Source organism: Bombus vosnesenskii, unplaced genomic scaffold (assembly GCF_011952255.1).
Source record: "Bombus vosnesenskii isolate JDL3184/JDL3185 unplaced genomic scaffold, Bvos_JDL3184-5_v1.1 scf7180000016261, whole genome shotgun sequence".
Taxonomy (NCBI): Eukaryota; Metazoa; Arthropoda; class Insecta; order Hymenoptera; family Apidae; genus Bombus; species Bombus vosnesenskii.
In genome coordinates, this window is record NW_022884330.1 from 2,453,719 (window position 1) to 2,475,501 (window position 21,783).

A 21,783-nucleotide genomic window follows, 5' to 3' on the forward strand; every position below is an offset into this window, starting at 1 on the left:
TATTAGTATTATTGATTGGTAAACTATTGTACAACAGAACCCTGATAACATTTCTTTGGGAAAAAAGTATAATTACGTGTCATACGTAACACAATTGCTATATTTTTCAGTGTAAATGCATTGTGTCTCAGATGAAGAATCTCGTGAATGATTTATAATTTCGTCTGAAACAACCACATTTCGTCATTATATTATTTATGCGACATAGAATTGGAATGCGGAATTCAGACGGATTGTCGTTGCTCGTCTGTTAACTAACTCATTTTTCATATTTTTCCATTGAACGTAAGAATGATGCAATCATAGTTGTTATCATGTTTAGTTCCGACTTATTTGCTTAAACCAGCGTTTTCTAATTGTCAGCACTCAGCTGTCTCAATATTTTTTTATGTTCAAGACAATGATCTAACATAATGTGACAAAGTAATTCCTCGATATTGAAATATTAAGTTTCTAAAGACTCAGGTCCAAAATTTCACAAGTAATAACTAAGAGCGTCTGTCTAAATCATTATTTTCATAAATTTCTAGACCAAACATTATTTTCTAAACTTCTAGATATTTTATTCGCCATATTTTCATAAATTTCTCATAAATCCATAAATTTCTGTTCATAAATATAATCGCACGTAATATATAGCAACCTTCAATGCGACCGAGATATTTTTCTACTTCAGTCGCGAGCTAAACTGTTTCACATTAGGAGCACCACTCTATCAGACTTAAAGCAGCGAGTCACAGAGATTCCGTGGTGACGTTCTATGCTCCATAAATCGCAACCACGTTGCACCAGATCCGTTCGTTTCTCGGAATCGTTTTCCGTATATCCCACGATCGACTAACGTAAACGCTGCGAGAATAATTCCTACGAACTAGGGGAATCACTGTTCGTTCATCAGGTATTCGATGTACATATTTATTGATCCACCCACTATCCGTCCAGCTGAGTTTTTGTTCGTCGGTTTCGTTATTTTATATATATACTTTCCCTGTACTCTTATTTTTACTCTTTTATTGGTCTATTACTCCTTATCATATGATTCCGTTATTTTTTGTATTTCTCTTCTTTTTGTTTCCTTTTTTATTTCGTTGCTCTTTTATTTTTGTCTTTTTCATTTCTTCATATCTTCATTTCCTTTGATTACATTTCTCATGATAACGTTTCATATTGCGTGCCGAATGAAAAGCGAGTAGAATGGGCAACCAGAACGCACAGATGCGAATGCAGAATCGTCCAGCCTTGTAATCGACGATATATTCTTAAGGTAGATTATTTTTGGGGAAAAGAAGGCATTGTTCCTTGCCAGATGACCTTTCTGCCACGAACTTGGAGGCGTCGTGCATTTTCAGTGGTTCATAGAGGCATCTGCGTTTCTGCCGTATTCTTTCCCTCCATTTTCGAGAAATCCATGATAAATATGGTGTTTCCCCATGAATCCTTCCCAGAGATATCTGTGTATCCGATAAACAGTGTAACTTTTTACCCAATTATTTCTGGGAACGATATCTGGCTTTGGAACGCACTGCAATAATTATAGGAATACTTCAGTGCCGGATTTCAGCTAAGAGAGAGAACGATAATAATTTTGGCAATTTGGAGAATCGTTTGAGATCTCGAAAACTCTTAGCGATCTCGTCAATCGTGTTAAAGGACTTAAATCGTCTGCATTGTTTCGAACCTGCCATGAACAATGCTTTTGTATTATATAAATGCATCGTATAATTAAAAATGATATTTATTTAATTGTTTTATTCAATTATAAATTAAATTCGCTCTTTCAAACGATATTCAGAAGCGTCTAAATCATTAAAAAACATTGCGAAAAATCTTCTTCATTTTCTCAAAGATATTAATTTGTATCGCCTATTGCGATATTCTAAGCTTAATTTGCAATTAAACACTTAACTCTAACATACACTGTATGTTAGTATGTAAGTTTGTCACTTGCCTTGTTGTAACTTACACTCCATTTTTTTTTTAACAACATAACATACTCGTGTATTTATATCTTTAATATCTTACATTATTAGTTACTTATCACTGTAGCCTTGTATTTAATTATTATATCGGTATCAAGTAATCTACGAGTATTTACATAAAGCAATTTCCACAGTACAATCTTAAGCAAAGAAATAAAATTGTTAACATGTCGATCTGGCTTCAAACTCGCACACACATTTAATTTTGAAGTTCCATCGTATTATGGAGGATTAAAATAGTTTAAAAAAATTTGTGTTTCATGCTCTGCATTAGGCTATATTCTTTCCTTTTGTTCTTTTAGTAAAACTATCAATTACGAATGACTATAGACAATTCAATGAACTTAGAATGATTGAATGGGCCCAAGCTTTTATTCAAGTTATCGTCATTGCTATTACATAGACGTGATTCATTCTCGATTGCGTACATAGTGAAGTGCTAAAATCTGAATGTTTCTTCAATATCTACAACGTGTAAACGTTTGATTAAGTACATTACTCTTCAAACTAGGTAGCTAAACTCACATACGTTTTTCACGTAACTTGATAAAATATTGAGTAATCCTCTGAAATGTATATAACGGATAAAGTTTTTTCATAATCGTTGTTCGGTTTTATCTTTCACAAGGTCTTCGAGATTAACTAATTGCCTATAATGGTTTCTTCCATGCTCTTCGAATACTATATTCCGATAAATGCAAATGCTCTTGGAAGACAGGAAAAATATGCTTAGACTCCAATGCATCAGATCAATTTTCTTAAGATATACGTTTCTCTTCTAGTTTATTGAAAGCTAACTGTATCTGTAATCATCGTTTTCATTATTACTTAATTACCCCGAAGGAGTATCTAAAAGTGATGAACTTGTGTATTTAATTAAACTACAGATAGAACTGAAAGGTAAATTTGTGACAGAATCATTTGTGTGCCTCCGGACATTTATGAATACAAAATTTTAACTATATGCATAGTGTTTCCTCATTAATTTATTTCTTAAAAAAAGATGCATTTGTGTCATTCTTTTATTTTGTTCACCGAGCCCTTCATTGAATTATATTGGACAGACCGTATCTCATATTTATTAAACCATTAAATCAAAACTATAGAAAATCCCAAAAGCGTAGTAATTCAAATTACCATAAAATTCTCCAAAAATCAAGTTACTACAAATAAAGTTTACATGCTCGAATGATAGTATATTTCAAAGATATATCTTAGTATATTTTGTTTTCTAAAAACGAGATTATAATGAGCCGAAAATGGCCATGTTATACTTAATGCAACCGTACGAGGGCATGAACTAACGATACTAACGCGTTTCTTTTGCAAAATGGTTTTATACCATTACGAACGAAATTCACTTGAACGAGAGGAGTTGCTCGAAGTTCGACGTTCGATGGTTAAGCTTATAACGTTTCAACCGGCTCCGTAAGAACTAAAAATCGGATGAAAGTCTTGTGCAATGGCTTTCCTAGCCAGCGATGTACTTGAAATTCCTCGCACGCGTTATCTGCTTCACTTTTAGCATCGAGAACCGTTAATTTCGTCGATTACTATGATCTATGTTAACCTTTCGCGACACTGTTGCGCTTCGATAATTTAAACGACGGCTCACGCTTAATGATTTCCTATATGAAATAAAAATAATCACGATGCAACATAGATACAAATATCTCGAATAATATTTCATTTTTAATAACGTTACACGAATTGAGTAGAAATAATTCACGAAATTCTTTGCAATTTAATTGTCTTGTTAATATTTTCGTCAGTCGAAAAATCGAGAAAAACGGGGAAAAAAAGGAAAACATTCTTTTATTTATTCTTTCTTAGAGAAATATAGATTCTCTTCCTGCTATACATATCCCTTTACTATTTTATCTTTTAAAAAAATTAGTCAGCACGAAACTAATACAGATAATAACTATACAAATAATTATGATAAAACTTCTCAACAGATTGCCTAACATTGGACCATTAGAGATGGATGAACTGACTGTATATTCAATGTCAGAATCTTAGAGCGCTTTAAATATGCGTTTCCAGCTATGTTCTAACAATTCATAAATTTTCTGGAATGTCAGTCATTCATCATAGACACGCATGGAACCGAGTTATACAAATGCACATGAATGATCTAGGCATGTTCCTCGTTTCGATTTAAATTCAGTGAAGCATTTGATCCCAGTTACAAAAAGAAAGGCAAATAATAAAAGACTTAAATCGCAGAGAAACATTCTTCTACCATAACGTTGAAAATATAACGGAGAATATCACGTTTGATCGAATTACTTGGGATGTTTAAATATACTTATGTACAGTAGTATATCTGTTCAGAGAGGTTGGTAATTCGTGAGAAACGAAACCGCCTCCGAAGTTCCTGTTTCGTATTCAACCTTCCCTAAGGCGTCTCAAACGATCTACCCGGATTTTCCGATGAGTAACAACGTCAGCAAAGCTTATAACGCGAAACTCCCGGACTATCCTGCTGGTCGTTTCTCCTCTATGATCAGTGACGTAAAAGACCTCGTGACAAGAGTGGAAATCACCGGTTTGCCTTCGATGGAATCGTGATCAGCCGATTGTGTGATTAATGAGATATAGGATAGTTTACGATAAATCGGCACCGTTATTTACCTGTTGCTGCACTCGTATTCTACATACATACGACGTGCACGATAAGCGACCATCCGTTTCTCGTTCAATGGTTTTCCGACGATTCTAAGCAGACGCCACGATTATAGCGTCGATAATCGTTCGAAATTTCAAGTGGGATTAATCACCAATAATGATAATACATTTTATCGCTGATAATCAAGTAAGCAATTGCTACACATACTTCGTTTTTCTTATTTTTCTTCAGGTTATTACCTGTTTACTTCCCGTCACAGATGTTTAATACGTTCGCTATCATTATACGTTGCCTATAACAGCATATATCAGGAATATCTGATAGATTCGAGATAAGTTTGGCTACGTTTGGAAATTTCATTTGTCCATTGTATTCAATGAATCATGCACATAGTAATTCTTGCCAGAAGAAATCTATTGTCGATGATCGTTAAGTGAACATTTACAAAGTAAGTTAATCGCCATTAGGGAATTCCTTGATTTTATTATCTGCTTATATACGTGATTGGCGTTTAATTTTCCAAAAGACGATATTTTTGTGCACATGTCTTTTTAATACAAAAGTATGAATAATTGTAGGTATTCTGCGATGAATGCTGAGCAACAATGTTTGTAACGTCATCACTAGAATAAATTTAGGCAAATTTATACTTTCATATCTAATTAGATAAATGGAATTTAGATAGAGGATTGTTTTACATAGTGGTAATAACGAGATTATACTATATTCGACGAATGAGACAGATACAGTTGAACATTTCAATTAAGATCCAACTTCTTGAAAGAAATATATCTTATTAACAAGTTTAGTGTGTTTCTCCTTAATTTTCTTTGGTATTCCATACGAGATAGTACTTATTCAAAAATTTAATCATTTGGTAGAAGTCTTAACTTTATCTTCTAATTCAATCATCTTAGGACAATTTTTATACTTGATAGATAATAAAATTTCATATCAATATCATTCATGCTACTATGATGACGTACAAGAGTTTCACTGAGACAATTTACGTTATCCACATTTTTCTTATGCGGTATATCTTCATTTCTCAAGTACTTCCGGAAATTGTTGAAATAAAATCGTCATATTATAACTATTGTTCAAGTTTCGTATTAGACAGTTGTCACAACTAACATATTGAAAACAATAGTAGCGGCTAGTGTCTCGTACATTGGAATTTTACAGGAGGAATGCCTCGGAAAAGTTATGCTCGTCGACCGACACTCATCCGGAATGCGAAGTTATTCCATTTAAAAGTTTCCGATCGACTTTACAACGTTGAAATAGTCAACGTAGTTTCCCCTTCAATGCAACATTTCAACCATATACGATCTTTTTCTCCTATCTTGTCATTGACTCTGGAAGATCCTATTGAATTTTTCTCATCGCAAGGGAACAATTTTCCAATCTTCAAATTTTGTGGTATCTTCGGATTACTTTCCAAAAATCGAAAGAAACGATTCTCATCCATTTGGAACTTGAATTTCTTTCGGATCAATGGGGAAGTAATTTGGAAAATTCCGTCAATAAGAGAACATAATTTTTCAATCTTCGAGTTTTACTCAATCTCCAAATGATTCCTTAGAATGATGAATCCTAATTGATCGGAATTTTTCAGGAAATCACGACCATGGAAATTTCTTAGGTTAAAAATTCTTGTTTCTTACACAATATCCATACTTGTCACGTCTTACTCATTCGACTCGGTCAGTTATCCGTGGGAACGTCGATTGATAAGCTACTAGAAAAAATATAGAAGATAGTAATTACGTAAAATATACACACACACATATATATATATATATATCTGCTTTGCTTCAAATTATTCACTGTCCAAAATAATTCAGTTCCAACTATATCTGGACTAATTTCTTTGATCTTTGGTACACCACCAATCTTCATCAAATTATAATACCTATTATCTAACAATTGATTTATAATTAGAAATATTTCATTAGACGTATACTAGATATAACTAGGGAATATGCAATCGTTATTCATTCGACTTAGATAAAAGTCAGACGGCACTTTAGTTCGAAATTCGTAGCGTTATTTTTTCCTATCATGCCTCTGTCAAGTGATTCCAGATCGCTTCAACGATATGACGCTGTTTATTGAAACGGAAATTTCAAACGACATTAATCCATTTCTGAATTCAAATTTGTGTGCAATTTGAATGCAATTGTTTCAGTACAAATTGTTAAAATATCTGTTCTGTATTTGGACATTGATTAACATTCTACAAGAGAATTCCTCCTCGATTGACGTCTTTCTAGATGTAAATAAAAAATATGAAACAATAAGATTCGATACGTTGAATGAAAAGTACATTTGGAGTTGCTGAATTCCTAGAAAACTTTAATAAAAGATGTGAAACATCGTATTGGAACTCGCCACTGTTCGATATGAAAATGTTCGTAGGCGTGCTCTGTGAAGGAATTCGAAAATGTTGATGGCCTGTTATTGGCGCACGTGGTATCCTCGTTGGAAAATTGACTGCTAAACGGAACACAAACTCAAACGTTAAAATCGACGGTTCAATCAAAGCCATCGAAAAATTATAGTGCAAAATATCGCAAAATATTGACAGCTCGCTACGAAACGGCCAATTACTTCCTACAATGTGTGTAAGAAACGACTTAATTAAAAAAACCAAAATACAAGGGGAAGAATTATAATGTTTGAACTAAAACTCGACTTTACGAATTTATATCTTTGGATAATATTTACATATTCGCTTCACAGTGATCTTTAATAGAAAATAAAATCTGGACCTTTTACCCTTATTTTGTATCAAAATAACCAGCCTATTTTTACTTTCGTGTTTTCCCGTTTTCTGGAAATTCACGAATATACCATCCTCGTGAAACAGCGTGAACCGCCATAGTGACACGCTGCACGCACAAAGGCGTCACAGTTTTAGCAGTATCGACGTGTAAGAATACGTAGGCTCGTTAACACGTCGTATCAACAAACAACAGCGTGTTATTTCTCGGCATACGTGACTACTTTGGCGTCACATGACGTGGAAGCTACCGGTCTTACTCAGAAACTGACGTTGTAATGTGCAAAACATTATTATATAGATATAATATTGTGCGTTCAGACAAGTATCCATCATGGTGTATTTTTAACGTGTATGTTTTCGTTGTATTGACGAACATTGTTTAATACTAAAATTGCAATCTTAATGATCCCATATTCTTCCTCTCGTCATCCTGTACGTGTAAAAATTACTGTATAGCAGAATGGCCATTTTCAGTATGTAACAGGTGTTGCTAATAGGTGTGATAGATCAAATTGGCGATTTTCAAACTGATAAAATGTTTGAAAATGTTGGATTGTTTCTGAGCAGTATAAAAATACTTAAAGGTATTCTGACGTAACGAGATGGGTATGTTGCAATGATGTACAAAATTGAGTAAAACAACTAAATAAATTGCATCAGATTGCACTTGATGTTGACAGCTGTGTTGAATGATATACGAGAGCGATATTAAATTGCGTAACGAGATTGGAAGAGATTGTTGTCAAAAGCTATAATTCATTGAGATTAGGAAGCGATGGATTAAAGGTATTAAACGATTAAAGTGTGTGAAGTGTTTGAAGTGAAGTATCTGAGAATTGCGGCTTACACGACAATATAAATATGTTTTAGCGATAATACACGCGAATTCTTTTTTTTTTTTATTGAGTGTTTAAAGACACATGCGCTTTCTAAGATTATTAGTGAACAAGGTAAGAATGGGAGATACATATTTCTAATTGGTGCTAAAGCAGCGATTGATATACAAATATTGTTATATATAATAATTAATATTCCGCTAGAATATAGGGCACTACTTTATATATGTAGCTGAAATATTTTGTATATAAAGATAGAGAGCATCTTGTCACATGTCGAGCTTCAATGTATTTTTCTATGTTGTACTTAGCAACCTGATTCACTCACGTTCTGTTAATAATACGCATACATCGATCCATTCTAGCGGTTGTCAGTAAATGTCATTGACGACACGTTGAATAAAATTTAAATAAAATAAGAAGAAATTAATTATACTAAAAAATTAGGAATATTTTATAAAGGAGATACGAAGAAAATGTATTTCGTCAAAATCTTTTTTGGAATTCTTAATATTGCGATATGTAACTGGTTGAAAACTGATCAACATTTCGTTGTCTGATTGTAGGAAGTGCGTGAGAACTTTCGGGACTGATTTTTAGACCATCCTGTATATCAGATACTCAGCTTTTTATTATCAACGAATCCTGCTCCAAAACTACTCGGCGATCTCAGACTTATAAATCACTTACAGAGATCACGAAAATGAAAGTCGTAGAGGCATTCGATTCTAACGAACAATAGTAATAAAAAGATGAATAGGAAGGAGCAATAAAGTTTCTCATGAAAAAAGAAAATTCTCCACACTCGTTTATTTAACTTGGTAAACCCATAAACGTATAAATGTTCGCTAAATCGTACATAATAGCACGATTGCCTTTACACCGCAACTTTTATTATAATAACTCCTTTTACGACACGTAACGCTCAAATAGGCGAAAAACAACATACCGAAAACATAATCGCAATATCTTCAAATTTCCTGTTAATGCACAAAAATCTAAATGACAGAACAGTCGTCGAGGAAGAAATTGAAAGTAACCATTTATGTTGACATCGCGCGAGAAGAAAATGACAAAATAAAAGGAAAAGCGTGCAAATTTGCAAATAGAGCGAGATTTATCATCTAGACTCTATTGTTTATTTATTTACACCGACGTTATCATAACTGAATTATCACACGAATGATACAAAGAAGTCGGAGTGCATGTTTATTTGATTAAATAGAATAACCCCCAGCGTTGCAGATAAAATGTTAAATAGGTCCATGTATATCGCTATGTTTAATATTTACAATAATAGCTGCAACGCTTGTTGTTTTTTCGATTTATCGAAGGAATATAGTAAAATGGAACATCTCGTCAACATAGATTTCATATAACGCTTGTAACCAACAAATAATTCTAAATAAGACTCATTTGTATGATTCTCCAAGGATAATCGATTAATCTTGTAAGAGTAATTGACATGGTACATTAAAGATCTCTGATTACATTTCTCATCTATTCTTTATCTTCTGCGTAGGTAATTGTAAAATAATAAAAAATGATAGAACGTCATTCGTATGCAAAATACAAATATTACCAATGACAGAAATGTTTGATTAAAGAATCGGTTGTCTACTTAACAGTAACTCGTAATGTAAAGTGTATGCGAATGTACTTCTGCTTAAAATTATACGTAATTAAAAAACTGTTACACATACGTAATTAACGACGTGTGAAATACACACGTTCTTCCATTTCTATGATACGTAACATGTGATGATCCTTATCGTTTTACATATTATGTAATCGATTACGTTTAGTTACACCACGATGTCGTAACAAGAATTTATGTGCTTAAGTGTCTATTAATTATCCAAATATTCAAAATTAAATATGTCGTGCACGTGATTTTGATAATCGTGCAATCTAGACTGAATCAGAATACCAAGAAATTTATTACATGAGAAACGTAATTCTCCTCTGATTGTTCATTTTTCTTTATTTCCCTTATATCTGAAAATTATTTTCCTCGAGAAATTTTGCACCTGATGTATAAATAGATAAATTACGAAAGAAGAATTAACAATTATTTACACTTTCAATCCTCTCAGAATAAAACGTATTTATGTAGAAGAGATACGACAGGCAAGACTCATTACAGTGCTAATAAAATTTCAAGATATTCTATATAGTTTTTTATTTATATTATTTATATTTATCTATATTGTATTATATATCCTGAAATTTATGTTATATTATATATATGAAAAAACGACAGGAAAAATGGAAAATGTCAAATTCTAGCGTTTCTCAAAAAACGGAAATTTATTTTTCAGTATGCAATGTCTCAACTTTATATTTTCTCATTATATTAAAATGAAGCATTCTATTCCACGTTTCATTCCGCATCATCTTCAACTTTCACTTACAATTTTAAGTAACACACGACACATTAAACTGTAAAAAATGAAAAGTACGTTATACACAATATAATTTCTTACAACCACGGTAAACTTCAGGAAAATTTTTATTCGAATTTTACCCAAAATTCGTTAAAATTGACATTCCCCTTTCATCCCGTGTACACTTCACACACGTACCTAATATATTCATAAAAGATTTCTACAAGTTTTGAATACGTTCGCGAGCAACTGTATAATACCAGCTGTTATATTTTCATTATAACTAGTTTTTGTCATTTTTTAATTATATAATTGCCAGCCTTTATTATGCGAAATGAGGTAGAAAATGATATCAAAGAACACCATAATTTCGAAGCAGACATAAGGTCAGAATGATGGCACTCGAGCACCGAAGCTCGATCGCAAAATCACTCGGTTCCCAATGTTACCAGATTTCATGTAAAATGGCTATTTTAAGCGCGGCCGCTAATGTTTTTTCCGCGGCCAATGCGCTCGAAAAAACAAACATTGAAGTAGGACAAGGAGCGATTAGGTAACGCAGAAAGCAGATCGACGTCGACGCGCGAGAGTAACCTACGTCACGACGCCTCTCGACTGCCTTCTCTGATAATCGTCGTCTCCAGATTAGAACGCAATGACTTTACACTTTTCTCAAGACACGTTACATGCGAATCTTGAAAAAACGATTCCGTGTTACGTCATCCATTACGTTTGCGTTCGTTCGACGACATATACACATAATACGAGGCGTACCCATAGAGCAAGTTCCGTTAACAAATATATTACTGTCGCGACGCTGCAATCGCGAATAATCCTCAGACTGTAAAGATGGATATTCTACGCGCGAACAATTTCGACCGAGTTGAAGATTTCTCAAAGTCCTGAAGTTGATCGTCGTTTGATTGGTCACTCGAGTAATAGGACGAAAGTCGAATATAATGGAGCCACAGATGTTAACTTCGATCCATTGTCTGTAAAAGGTCGAAGACCTGTCCTAGATCCATGTGAAACTTCGAAGCCAGACGATCCTATCGGATTCATAAGAAACATCTTCTGAATCCATGCGCGAATCAAAAGCATCGAGCCGTGTTAGGAATTTCGAATTATCGATGGGCTCCGATCTCCGAGTTTACTTGATGACGAGAATGACATAGCTTGTTAGATATCCACGTTATTCTTCCTTCCCTGCAAAAGAAAAACGAAAGGAAGAAAAGAAGAAGAAATGACGGAGCGCGAATTTTAGCGCGATATTTCTTCTGGTATTTTATTGTAATTGGCGTTATCGAATTTCGTTGAATTTAATATTACAATTACGAGAAGGAAATTCTAAATGAATTTATTTGTTTAATATATTTTCCGTCGCTATTTCTTGTCTGGTTCTCTAAAGGTTCCAAAATTATCCAAAGTTCGAAGAAATTAAAATAAAAAGCGTGAAGCAATTACTAGATAAACATCTAAGTAGCAGAATTTAAACGAAAGGTTCGTCTTGAAAAGGCTAATGAAATTAAATTCCCAACTATCCAATGTAAGTCTAATCGAATTTAAGTCGCGTTAATTACCAATAATTAAACCACAGGTGTGGTCTAGTGTTGAATATAATGGAGGTTTAATCAACTCGACTGCTACGTGGAATAATTGCTTTCAAGGATACGTGTCCTCGAAACGAGACTCGTGTTCCAATAATGTGTCGTCGTGCCAAATTCGAGATTCTCACGCGTTTTAATGAAATCGACGCGTTGGTGTTACGTCGACTATTTGCTCTATGGATATAAATTGGGGAGTTCATTTAAAGTATCTGCTTTCGTTTATTTTTATAACACTTTTTGCCATGCAAGTGGTCGATGTTGTGAAACAGTAGAAGATAGCAAGGAAGAAATATTCATAGAAAAACAGCGTGATCATTATTTGAAGCAATTAATTATTCGATGCATATAGATACGCATCGATGATATATGATTCATATAGATATTTATGGGGATTCGTGATTTTATAAATTGACTAGACAACTCTATAGATTGAAAAATAGAAAATGCAACGACATTGTAAACTTATTCTTTAATTAGAAATTATTCTTTAAAATTCTCATTGAAATTTACTATTATTTACACGGGGTGAAACAGTAATAATACGTTTCTGGGCAACGGAATTGAGAAATCCTCAAAAGCGAAGGGACGAATTGAAGAAACGAAACTTGTGCAGATCTTCGTTTCACTTCCAACTTTCACTTTGTTTCATCTTCGAAATATCTTTTACATTTTTGCCCGTACAACGTACATATTTGCAACTTTAGCTCTCCATTAAATGCCCGAAAATTCGCACTTTGCTTTGAAAAACTTCAGTTCTTCGTCGATTCTTTTTCCCTATGCCTCCGCGATGAATAAAATTTAGATCGAGATCAGTCATTCGCGCGTATTTCCCTCGAGGCGTTATTAAAGAAAAGTAGAAAAGCTTTTTTTAATAGCTTTTTAAATACAAACACGGAATATTTGTAGTCTCCGGTATCGCGCGTTCTTCGATAAATAAATATTTAATAAGTAAATAATAAAGTAAATATTTCATTTTCCATGCGATGCTCTGATTTATTTGTCGATGAATTGGTAGGAGATAAAATTTTCGTGAAAGAAAAAAACATCGATGCATCGATAAAACGTGCATTCAATGGAAACCGATATCGCGTGTATGAATAATCACGACCAGATGCAAGGCAATAAATGATCGCTTCGCGGTTTCATCATGACAAATAAGAGCTTTCGTTCAACGATATTTACAATTTACTCTTATATTAGAGAATATTACACGCGTCGAATGACACATATCAAACAGATATCGGAATCTATACAATATGTGACATTCGTAAATTATCACTTCTGCGAACACTTTATTCAGATATTCCGTTATCCATTTTCTTGGGCGTAACGGTGAAACGAAAAATGCCAAAGATACGAAAGCAACTGTAACAAATTTATTATGCTATAAGACGAGGTTATCATGCTGCAAAACAAGAATAGGTTTATCATCAATCATCAACGTAATCATTGCTTGTTAATATCCCATTTCAATAAAGAAATTAATAAAAGATTGAATTTATTACTCAAGGAAGCTGATTTTAATTTTGCTCCTTATCATACGCGTTAATACTCATCCATCATACTTTCACGTATCTTGGCATTTTTTCCAAGTTAACCATGTATAACATTTCAACGGCGTAAAATTAAAGACGACGCTAGAGGTCAAGGTACTGTTCTCTCTTTATACTTCCTACTTTTATTACAACTTATAAAAATCATGGTATATACTAATCAAGATGTCGATTGCTGAACTGTGGAAAACCCTATGCCGACGTTAGATACAATTCAGTTTTACTCTTTGTCGAATAAGGCAAACTATATATGCATCTAATGAATAAATATTCATATCTTTGCTAATTACGACAGGTGTACCGACACATTTAAAAAAGAAACGACTAGCTGAATAACGCTATTATGAACAACTCTGTAAAACGATGTTCTTTTGAACGCCGTGAGGACGCAAAAGAAGATGAACAATTCGATCGATTGCAGGGTGAAGGAACGAAAGAAGAGAGAGAGGAAAATTTCGAGAAACTGGGAAGTTACGTACGGGAGACTTACCAATCGTAAGGAAGCTTACAATCAGCGGATTTGCTCGGAATGCTGAAAAACAATATTTATATCGGGCAAAACGTGGGCAAGAGACTGTTCGACGAAGATACTCGTGCGAAATATTATTCGAACTAGGGCCTACGTGATTCCGTGTACGTGCTCGTCGATTCGTAGGAAGGTGTAAGGTCAGTTTCCAGCGATCTCCATCTCCCACTTCTTCTTTTCGGATCGCGCTCTCAGAATGAAAGTGGCGACTAAAAGACGCAAAAATAGTCCACGTTGTTTTATTTATAGACTGTGAAACCTGTAGACTGGCAGAGACACCGATCGACCGCCTACGTTGCCTCTCTTCTGCCGAAGAATCGAGCGAATGACGAGAATCGAAAAGAAGGACGGTTTTATTCGATTAACGCGTTACCCGATATCGAAACTACTAATTTCTAACTAATTACGTGTAAGCGTTAAATTAGACTGCGCATTTTTATGCAGATACATAGATTCTGTATATCGAGTTATCACGATTTGCATATTTCTTTCTAAATCGAGTTTTATCTGCGGCAATGTATGATTCATGAATGTGATTCACGATACCTTGGTATAATAATCGTCGTGCAATCGGCTTATCAGTTAATATCAAATATAACCGTTTATAATCTGAATCTATATTCATAGTACCTTGAGCAAGTGTACACAACGGTAAGAATCAGATAAGAATTAATTCTACACAGTGATTTATGTCACTGAAACAAGAAATAAGAGAAGAGTTTAATCATATTCGGAAGAAAAATCTTGGACACGGATGCAGTATCGAAGATTTCAAAGATTCTGAGGCATAGACACGTCCGTGAAAGGACCGGAAAAAATCAGATTTAAATATGTACATTTCAATTACGCTTTGTGACGATCTCTTTCGATCTATACGTTCATTTGGCCAGATAAACGATAGCAATTTACGGCAGAGAACCTTGAAAAACTATCGTTGATTCTTGCAACGAAAATTGTGAGAACTAAATGTCGATACGTAAGAACATAATAATTCGTATTTCGTAAATATAAGTATAATATACATGTATTATGTGCGCATATGCATTCTGCATCATGTGGCGTATATCCTTACATAATATGGTATATTTTCTACACATAAGTTGAATATTCGAACACGCTTTAGCCGCATAAAAATCCGCAGTCTATTAATAACGCTTACATAGTTCTTACAGCAACTATATGAATGATTTTAATTAAAGTGCTGTGTATATCTTTTATTTTTTTCCTCTCCTTTAAAAAAGCAATACTTATCTCTTGTTTAAGTATGCAAAATAATATTTTACTTATCGTTGTTAACGTTCATCTTGTGATTGCATTTTCCCTGTTGACAATCTATGCCTCGTGGAGTGATTTAAGGAAAATTATTATATACCGCATCTAAAGCTTGCCAATGGACTTTGAACTTTTTTGGATATCCCGAGTTACGGTTACAATCTGTTCGAGACTTTTGCAATTACTAATTATTGTGAATTACTTTAGAACGATACGCAAAAGTATTGGGATGTTTATCGTAGAAAAACTTTTATACAAACGACCTTATCTTACCGCATTGTAGAACATTGGTACATTATTATACTTTTGCTGACGTATTCTTCCCATTTATTACTTCGATCGATCGATAGTTTAGTCAAGCGTCTAAAACCCTAGGTAAAGTTTTAAATCGTCATCGACGTGAACATTATTAAAACTAGTTATCTGAGTATTTTCGTTACTAAATTAAATGCGTATCTAGATGAAAGAAATGTTAATCGCGAGAGGTGAACTAACAAATCATTAAAATGAGATCCTTTAAATTGTAGAAAATGAAAAAGAGGATATCAAAAGGCAGAAGAAAGCAAACATCGATTACGTCGTCTCGTTACGTGAAGTATATTTCCAGAATATCATTAAAACACGGGACGAAAAAATTAAGCGCTGTGATAATGAACGAGATTGTTTTCGGATGAAGAAACTTGCTTACAATTAAGAAAAGGAAAATCAGCCAAAATTAATCTCTAACGGAGAGGTAGCGCGTAAAACATTAATTAAAGCTATGGAGCAAGTGATTCAGTCGCGTTTCTCGGAGCTTGAAAAATAGCGTTTCTTCAATTTATTCAAATTATTCGTGTCGCTTCCTATTCTCTGCGAAGGATCTTGCTGAAAGATCCTAAAAGATTAAGAAGGCGACGCAAACGGTGCTGTAATGCATTTACAGGACCATATAATTTCTTGCAATTATTATTTAAGTATTAGGTTGTTCCAAAGGTTTCTTTCGTTTCATAAGGAAACAACAGATGCACAACATCTTTTGTTTTATATTATTTTATTGAATAATCATAATAACGGAAATAGAACAAAATGAATCACACACAATTCAATAAAATAATATGAAACAAAAAATGTTGTTCATTCGTTATTTCCTTATAAAACGAAAGAAACTTTTGGGATATTCTAATACTTGTGCAAGTTGGGAACAAGACCGAAAATCTATACAGGGTGTTTCGTAACAAGTGTGATTCGTTTCGGTAGTGGACAGATGACATAAGGGCAATGAAAAGTCTTCGTACGAACCTATGTCCTATCTGACCTTGTTTTAGAATCATAGTCACTTTTGTATTACAATAATCCGCGACAGTTTATCATCGTAGAGGGTGTTCGAAATGACCACCCACGGTTCACACGCAAGATTGCAGTTATCGTGTCAGAGAATTTCGCAGTCTTTCAAAAATTCCAGGTGTATGTCGAATAATACAAACCGACGATAGCCACTTCGAACACTTTCTACGAAGATAAGCAGTTGCGAATTAATGACACAGATAAATGGCTATAAATTTCGTAACAAGGTCAGACAGGGATACCCATGCATGTCCGTATGAACTTTCTTCGTTGTTTCCACGCCTCCTGTCTGCGCCTGAAATCGGCCGTCTATGTTATGAAACACCCTGTACAAATATACAGCACAATACAAATGAAACGCAATACGTACGTAGTAGTTTTCTATCGCAAATGTTAAAATACTTTCGTGACCCAGAGTACATAGCACCAGCAGTAGCATGCATAAAACAATATCTCACTTTGTCTCGACATTTTCCTTTGTCCCGCTTTTTCCTAATCGTTAAAATTACGTACCAACGATGCAAGGTGCCTGTATGCCGCAGTGGAATGAGCGTGTAGAGTCAGCATGGAAAAGTACATGATACCCACCTCCCGTTATTTCCTCGAATTTTATTTCCATTTAGGAATAAAATTATAATACTTTCTACTTAAACCATCGTGGAATATTGTTGAGTCTCGAGAGTTGCTTTGAGAATCCGGGATGAAACGATAGCGAAGAAGAAGATGTATGGAGGGTGCGGCGAAATAACACGTACAAACGGGCACGAGGTGACTCCTTGTGAAAAAATAAGAACGAAATAAAATGGAATAAAATTTGTTCGTTTAAGGTTTAGTTTTTGAGAAAATTGAGTTTGAAAATTTAGCAATTATGAATATTATCGTGCTGCTGGATTTTGTCGGCAAAAATTCGTTTTAGATGAATTTAGACGAATTTCTTAAAAAACTTATAATTCTTCTCCTGTTTTTCTTTTTTTTTTTTTTTTAATGCCATGGCGTGTGCCTTCTACCACTGGCGATGTCGCGTTAATTTGAATTCGAATTCTTTCGAGTTTTACAGTAGTTATGGGAAATTAAAGTGCACAACGTACTTTCCACGTTTTACAGTTTAATGTGTGTTTAATGTATTACTTAAGACTGTAAGTAAAAATGGAAAGAATAATGCGAAATAGAATAATGAAAAAAACATTTTATTTCGATATAATACGTACGAAAAGGTATGAAGTTGTGAGGTTCTATGTAAAAAAATAAATACTCGATTCCCTAGAAAATGCTAAAGCTCGATATTTTCCCTTCTTCTCCCAGATCCTTCGTATGATACGACAGAAAACATTCCAAATTTCATTAAACGTCGCTTGTCTCATCTTGAGTCTCCTTCGCCCTAAAATCCTCTTAATTCGTTTAGAAACGAATAAGTCTCGCGATTAATCCCTGGAAGATTGCGATTCAGTATAAATATTTTGGGAAAGCAACCCCGGCGAGTGTCGTCATCTGCTGGTTATCAACCGGTGTAGCCAGCCAGGATCGTTCGACAAACGTCGACAAAGCCAGTCTCGACTCTTCCTTCGTTGCGGAACGTTGTCGATCGTAAAACACGCGAGCACGCGAAAATCCGCCTCGAATATCGCGAAACAGATCGCAAATGAGTTTGCAAATATACATACTCTAACACGTTGTCAGTAGTTTCATGTTCAATCTAATTAGATTTTTTTGTTTCTTTTGGTGTCGGCAAAAACATATTGGGACGAAGATGAAAGTTTAATGAATGTTCTTCAGGTTCTTCCCTTCCTTCAGATGGATACGTTTATTCGCAGTTCCCTTTAGGAATATATAATCGGTAGAATGAGTAGTTCTAAAGATATGCGTACCTGGTTTGTCAATCCTTTCGTTTGATGTTTGTTGTTACTTTTAAGTGAATCCTTTCGAGAGTAATTAATCGCGTTAACTCTATCATTCTCAAATGATTTAATAGCTGTGAACACTTTTACCTGCTTCTATTCTGTTATTCTATTTCTTTTCTTTTTTTTTTTTTTATCTATCACCGTTGTCATTTCAATTTTAATCGTTCAAATACGAACAAAAGAACGAATCCATCTCCACGAATTAAACGAACAAAGAAGCACAGCCGTTTAAAAGAGAAATTGATATAAATTTGCATACGTGTTTTAACGACATGAATTTCGATCATCAGGCGCGAAGAAAGTAAAACATTTACAGGCTCGATACGAAGCTTCTTTCTAGAGCATGGTCACTCGGCTGTACTATTTCCCCCGAGGACCTTCGTTCTGCCGATATAAATCGATCGGTCACTTAAGCATTCATGCAGTGCCTCCACATAACGGTCGTATCTTGTGCATTATAGATCGCACGTGCAAACGAAATGCAGAATTTCGATATTTGCTCGTGAGATCTACACGCGAGATACGCGAGCATTATATCCAGATATTTATTTACAATAGAATGTAGAAGTTATATCGTAATCTTCGTTCAAACGTTTCTCCATCCATTTGACTGCTAATGAACAATGGAATGTTTCGCGCAGAAGACAGAGGGTCCTGTAATATGGGTACAATGAATACGGAAATCGATGAAAATGAGATTAACAAAAGATTGAACAAGGCGAATTCCATCGAGGAGTTCTACGCTGGTACCGGCGTCCTTGTCACCGGAGCGACAGGTTTCGTGGGGAAAGGTCTCCTGGAAAAATTGATGCGCGTTTGTCCGCGTGTCACCGTCATCTTCTTACTGATCCGCCCGAAAAGTAACCAAACGATAGAGCAACGATTTAAGAAGCTCATAAACGATCCCGTGCGTAGATTAGGTTCTCGTCGTCTACGAACGCCCTCGCCAAAAACCGAACTCATCAACTCCGCGTCTTTCTTTTCTTCTTCAGATCTACGATGGCGTGAGAGCGAAATATCCCTCGGTTCTCGGCAGAGTACAGCCCGTAAGGGGTGACGTGAGTCTGCCGAATCTAGGTCTCTCGCCGGAAGACAGGAATCTGTTGCTGAAGAAAGTGAACATAGTGTTCCACATGGCCGCCACGGTAAGATTCAACGAGCCTCTGAGCGCGGCTGTTAATATGAATACGAAAGGCACTGCTCGTATCATCGAACTATGCAAGGAACTGAACCACGTAATCAGCATCGTCCACGTTAGCACAGCTTACAGCAACGCGAATCTACCGCAAATCGAGGAGAAAGTATACACGTAAGTACGAGTGACGCGCGAATGTTGTTCCGTGGTTCGGTTTGCGACCGTGGCATGTTTTGCAGCACGAGTTTGGAACCTTCTACGGTGATCAACATGTGCGACAAACTAGATGTCGAATTGATCAACATGTTAGAGAAAAAGATCCTGGATACTCATCCGAACACGTACACGTTTACGAAGAATCTAGCAGAGCAAATTGTAGCTAGCGACAGCAAAGGTTTGCCAGTTGCGATAGTACGGCCAAGTATAATCGGTGCCTCGCTGGAAGAACCGTGTCCTGGCTGGCTAGAGAATATCTTTGGAGTTACAAGTATTTTCCATAGATCTTAACGACAATCATTTATTTGATGCTCTTTGCATCTCGCATAAGTAGAGTTAATCAATTTGCCCTCTGCACGAGAGAAATTAGCTTTAACATTCCACACGTCGTTATTAAATATTTGAACGTATTCAAGATCGTCGTTGTTATCGTGTACATATAGGTATTTTTTTCTTTTTTTTTTTTTTTTTTTTGCTGACAATTGTAATTATCCTTTCTAAATACCTATTTATCGCTGTATCTCCGATAGTCGAGAATCGCGAGTAATTTCTACAGAAATTTAATGTTACAGATATCTTTCTGCAAATCAGCAAAGGTTCTGCGAAAGCTATTTGGGGCAGGAAGGACGCGAGATTGGATTTAGTGCCTGTGGATTTCGTAGTCGACACGATAATGTGCGCCGCGTGGCACGTCACGCTACATCATCGCGATAATGAAGTTAAGGTTTACAACTGCACGAGTAACGCGTACCCTTTTAAGTAATGTTTATTGAGAATTCTTATCGACTAATGTGATTCGATTATCATCAGAGTATCCGAAAAATTTTAGTTCATTCGTTTGACGCGAGCAAAGGTAAATTACAAAAGTTCACTTTCACTCACAATACCTCAATTTAGAAGACTAGAAAGGTAATTAAGATTATGTAATATTTTTTATTCTCAAGTTACTCTGATGGTAATAAACTGTATTTCAAATATAATTCGATCAATTCTATATGCATAAACGTTGTAATTTTCAAGATGGGGTCAGATGAAAGATGCCATGGTGAAATGTAGCATAGAAACGCCGCTGAACGGTACGCTATGGTACCCGGGTTGTCCGATGGTAGCTAACAGATATATTTACAACGCCCTCAACCTAATCCTGCACGTTCTGCCCGCGTTCGTCATAGACATCTTTTTAAGATTTCGCGGTAATAAGCCAATGTGAGTATTTTATTGTTTCTGCAACAACGAGAACAGTTTTTCTTTTTGTAGTAGTAATCTTTGCCCCTATCTATAATAATATTTAAAAATGGCGTTTCAGAATGATGAAAATTGTCAAATATTGCTACCAACTTGTAACAGTGACAGCGTATTTTACCATGCACGAATGGACCTTCCAAAGGGATAACATTACCGACATGGTAAAGAAAGTGAAAACGTTAAAAGACGGCAATGTCGTGAAACTAGACTTGCAAGATATGAATTGGGAGAAATATATCGCGACATATATGATGGGAATTAAGAAATTCATTCTGAAAGAAGATCTTGAATCTATGGATGCTGCCAGACAACGATTATCAAAGTGCGTATAGAATGTATCTACGTATTAAAAAATGGGAACTGATATAAATATTTGTATATTTTCA

The 21,783-nt window shown here is 35.0% G+C and overlaps 1 protein-coding gene across 8 annotated transcripts in view; it reads left to right on the forward strand.

Annotated features, from left to right (window-relative positions):
- The window catches only part of LOC117241708 (putative fatty acyl-CoA reductase CG5065), a 46,187-nt gene that overhangs the window by 23,837 nt on the left and 567 nt on the right, over positions 1-21,783 (forward strand). For 2 of the 8 annotated variants that reach the window (XM_033507717.1, XM_033507718.1), the window contains exons 2-9: positions 14,204-14,448; positions 14,558-14,717; positions 19,443-19,708; positions 19,794-20,110; positions 20,176-20,423; positions 20,725-20,911; positions 21,173-21,358; positions 21,459-21,719. In XM_033507717.1, coding sequence (XP_033363608.1) covers positions 19,463-19,708; positions 19,794-20,110; positions 20,176-20,423; positions 20,725-20,911; positions 21,173-21,358; positions 21,459-21,719 — 1,445 coding nt within the window. In that variant the 5' untranslated portion in view covers positions 14,204-14,448; positions 14,558-14,717; positions 19,443-19,462. Of the gene's footprint in view, positions 1-14,203; positions 14,449-14,557; positions 14,718-18,394; positions 18,772-19,359; positions 19,709-19,793; positions 20,111-20,175; positions 20,424-20,724; positions 20,912-21,172; positions 21,359-21,458; positions 21,720-21,783 lie in introns of those variants that run through there. The other 6 variants (XM_033507716.1, XM_033507719.1, XM_033507714.1 and 3 more) reach the window with 6 other exon arrangements.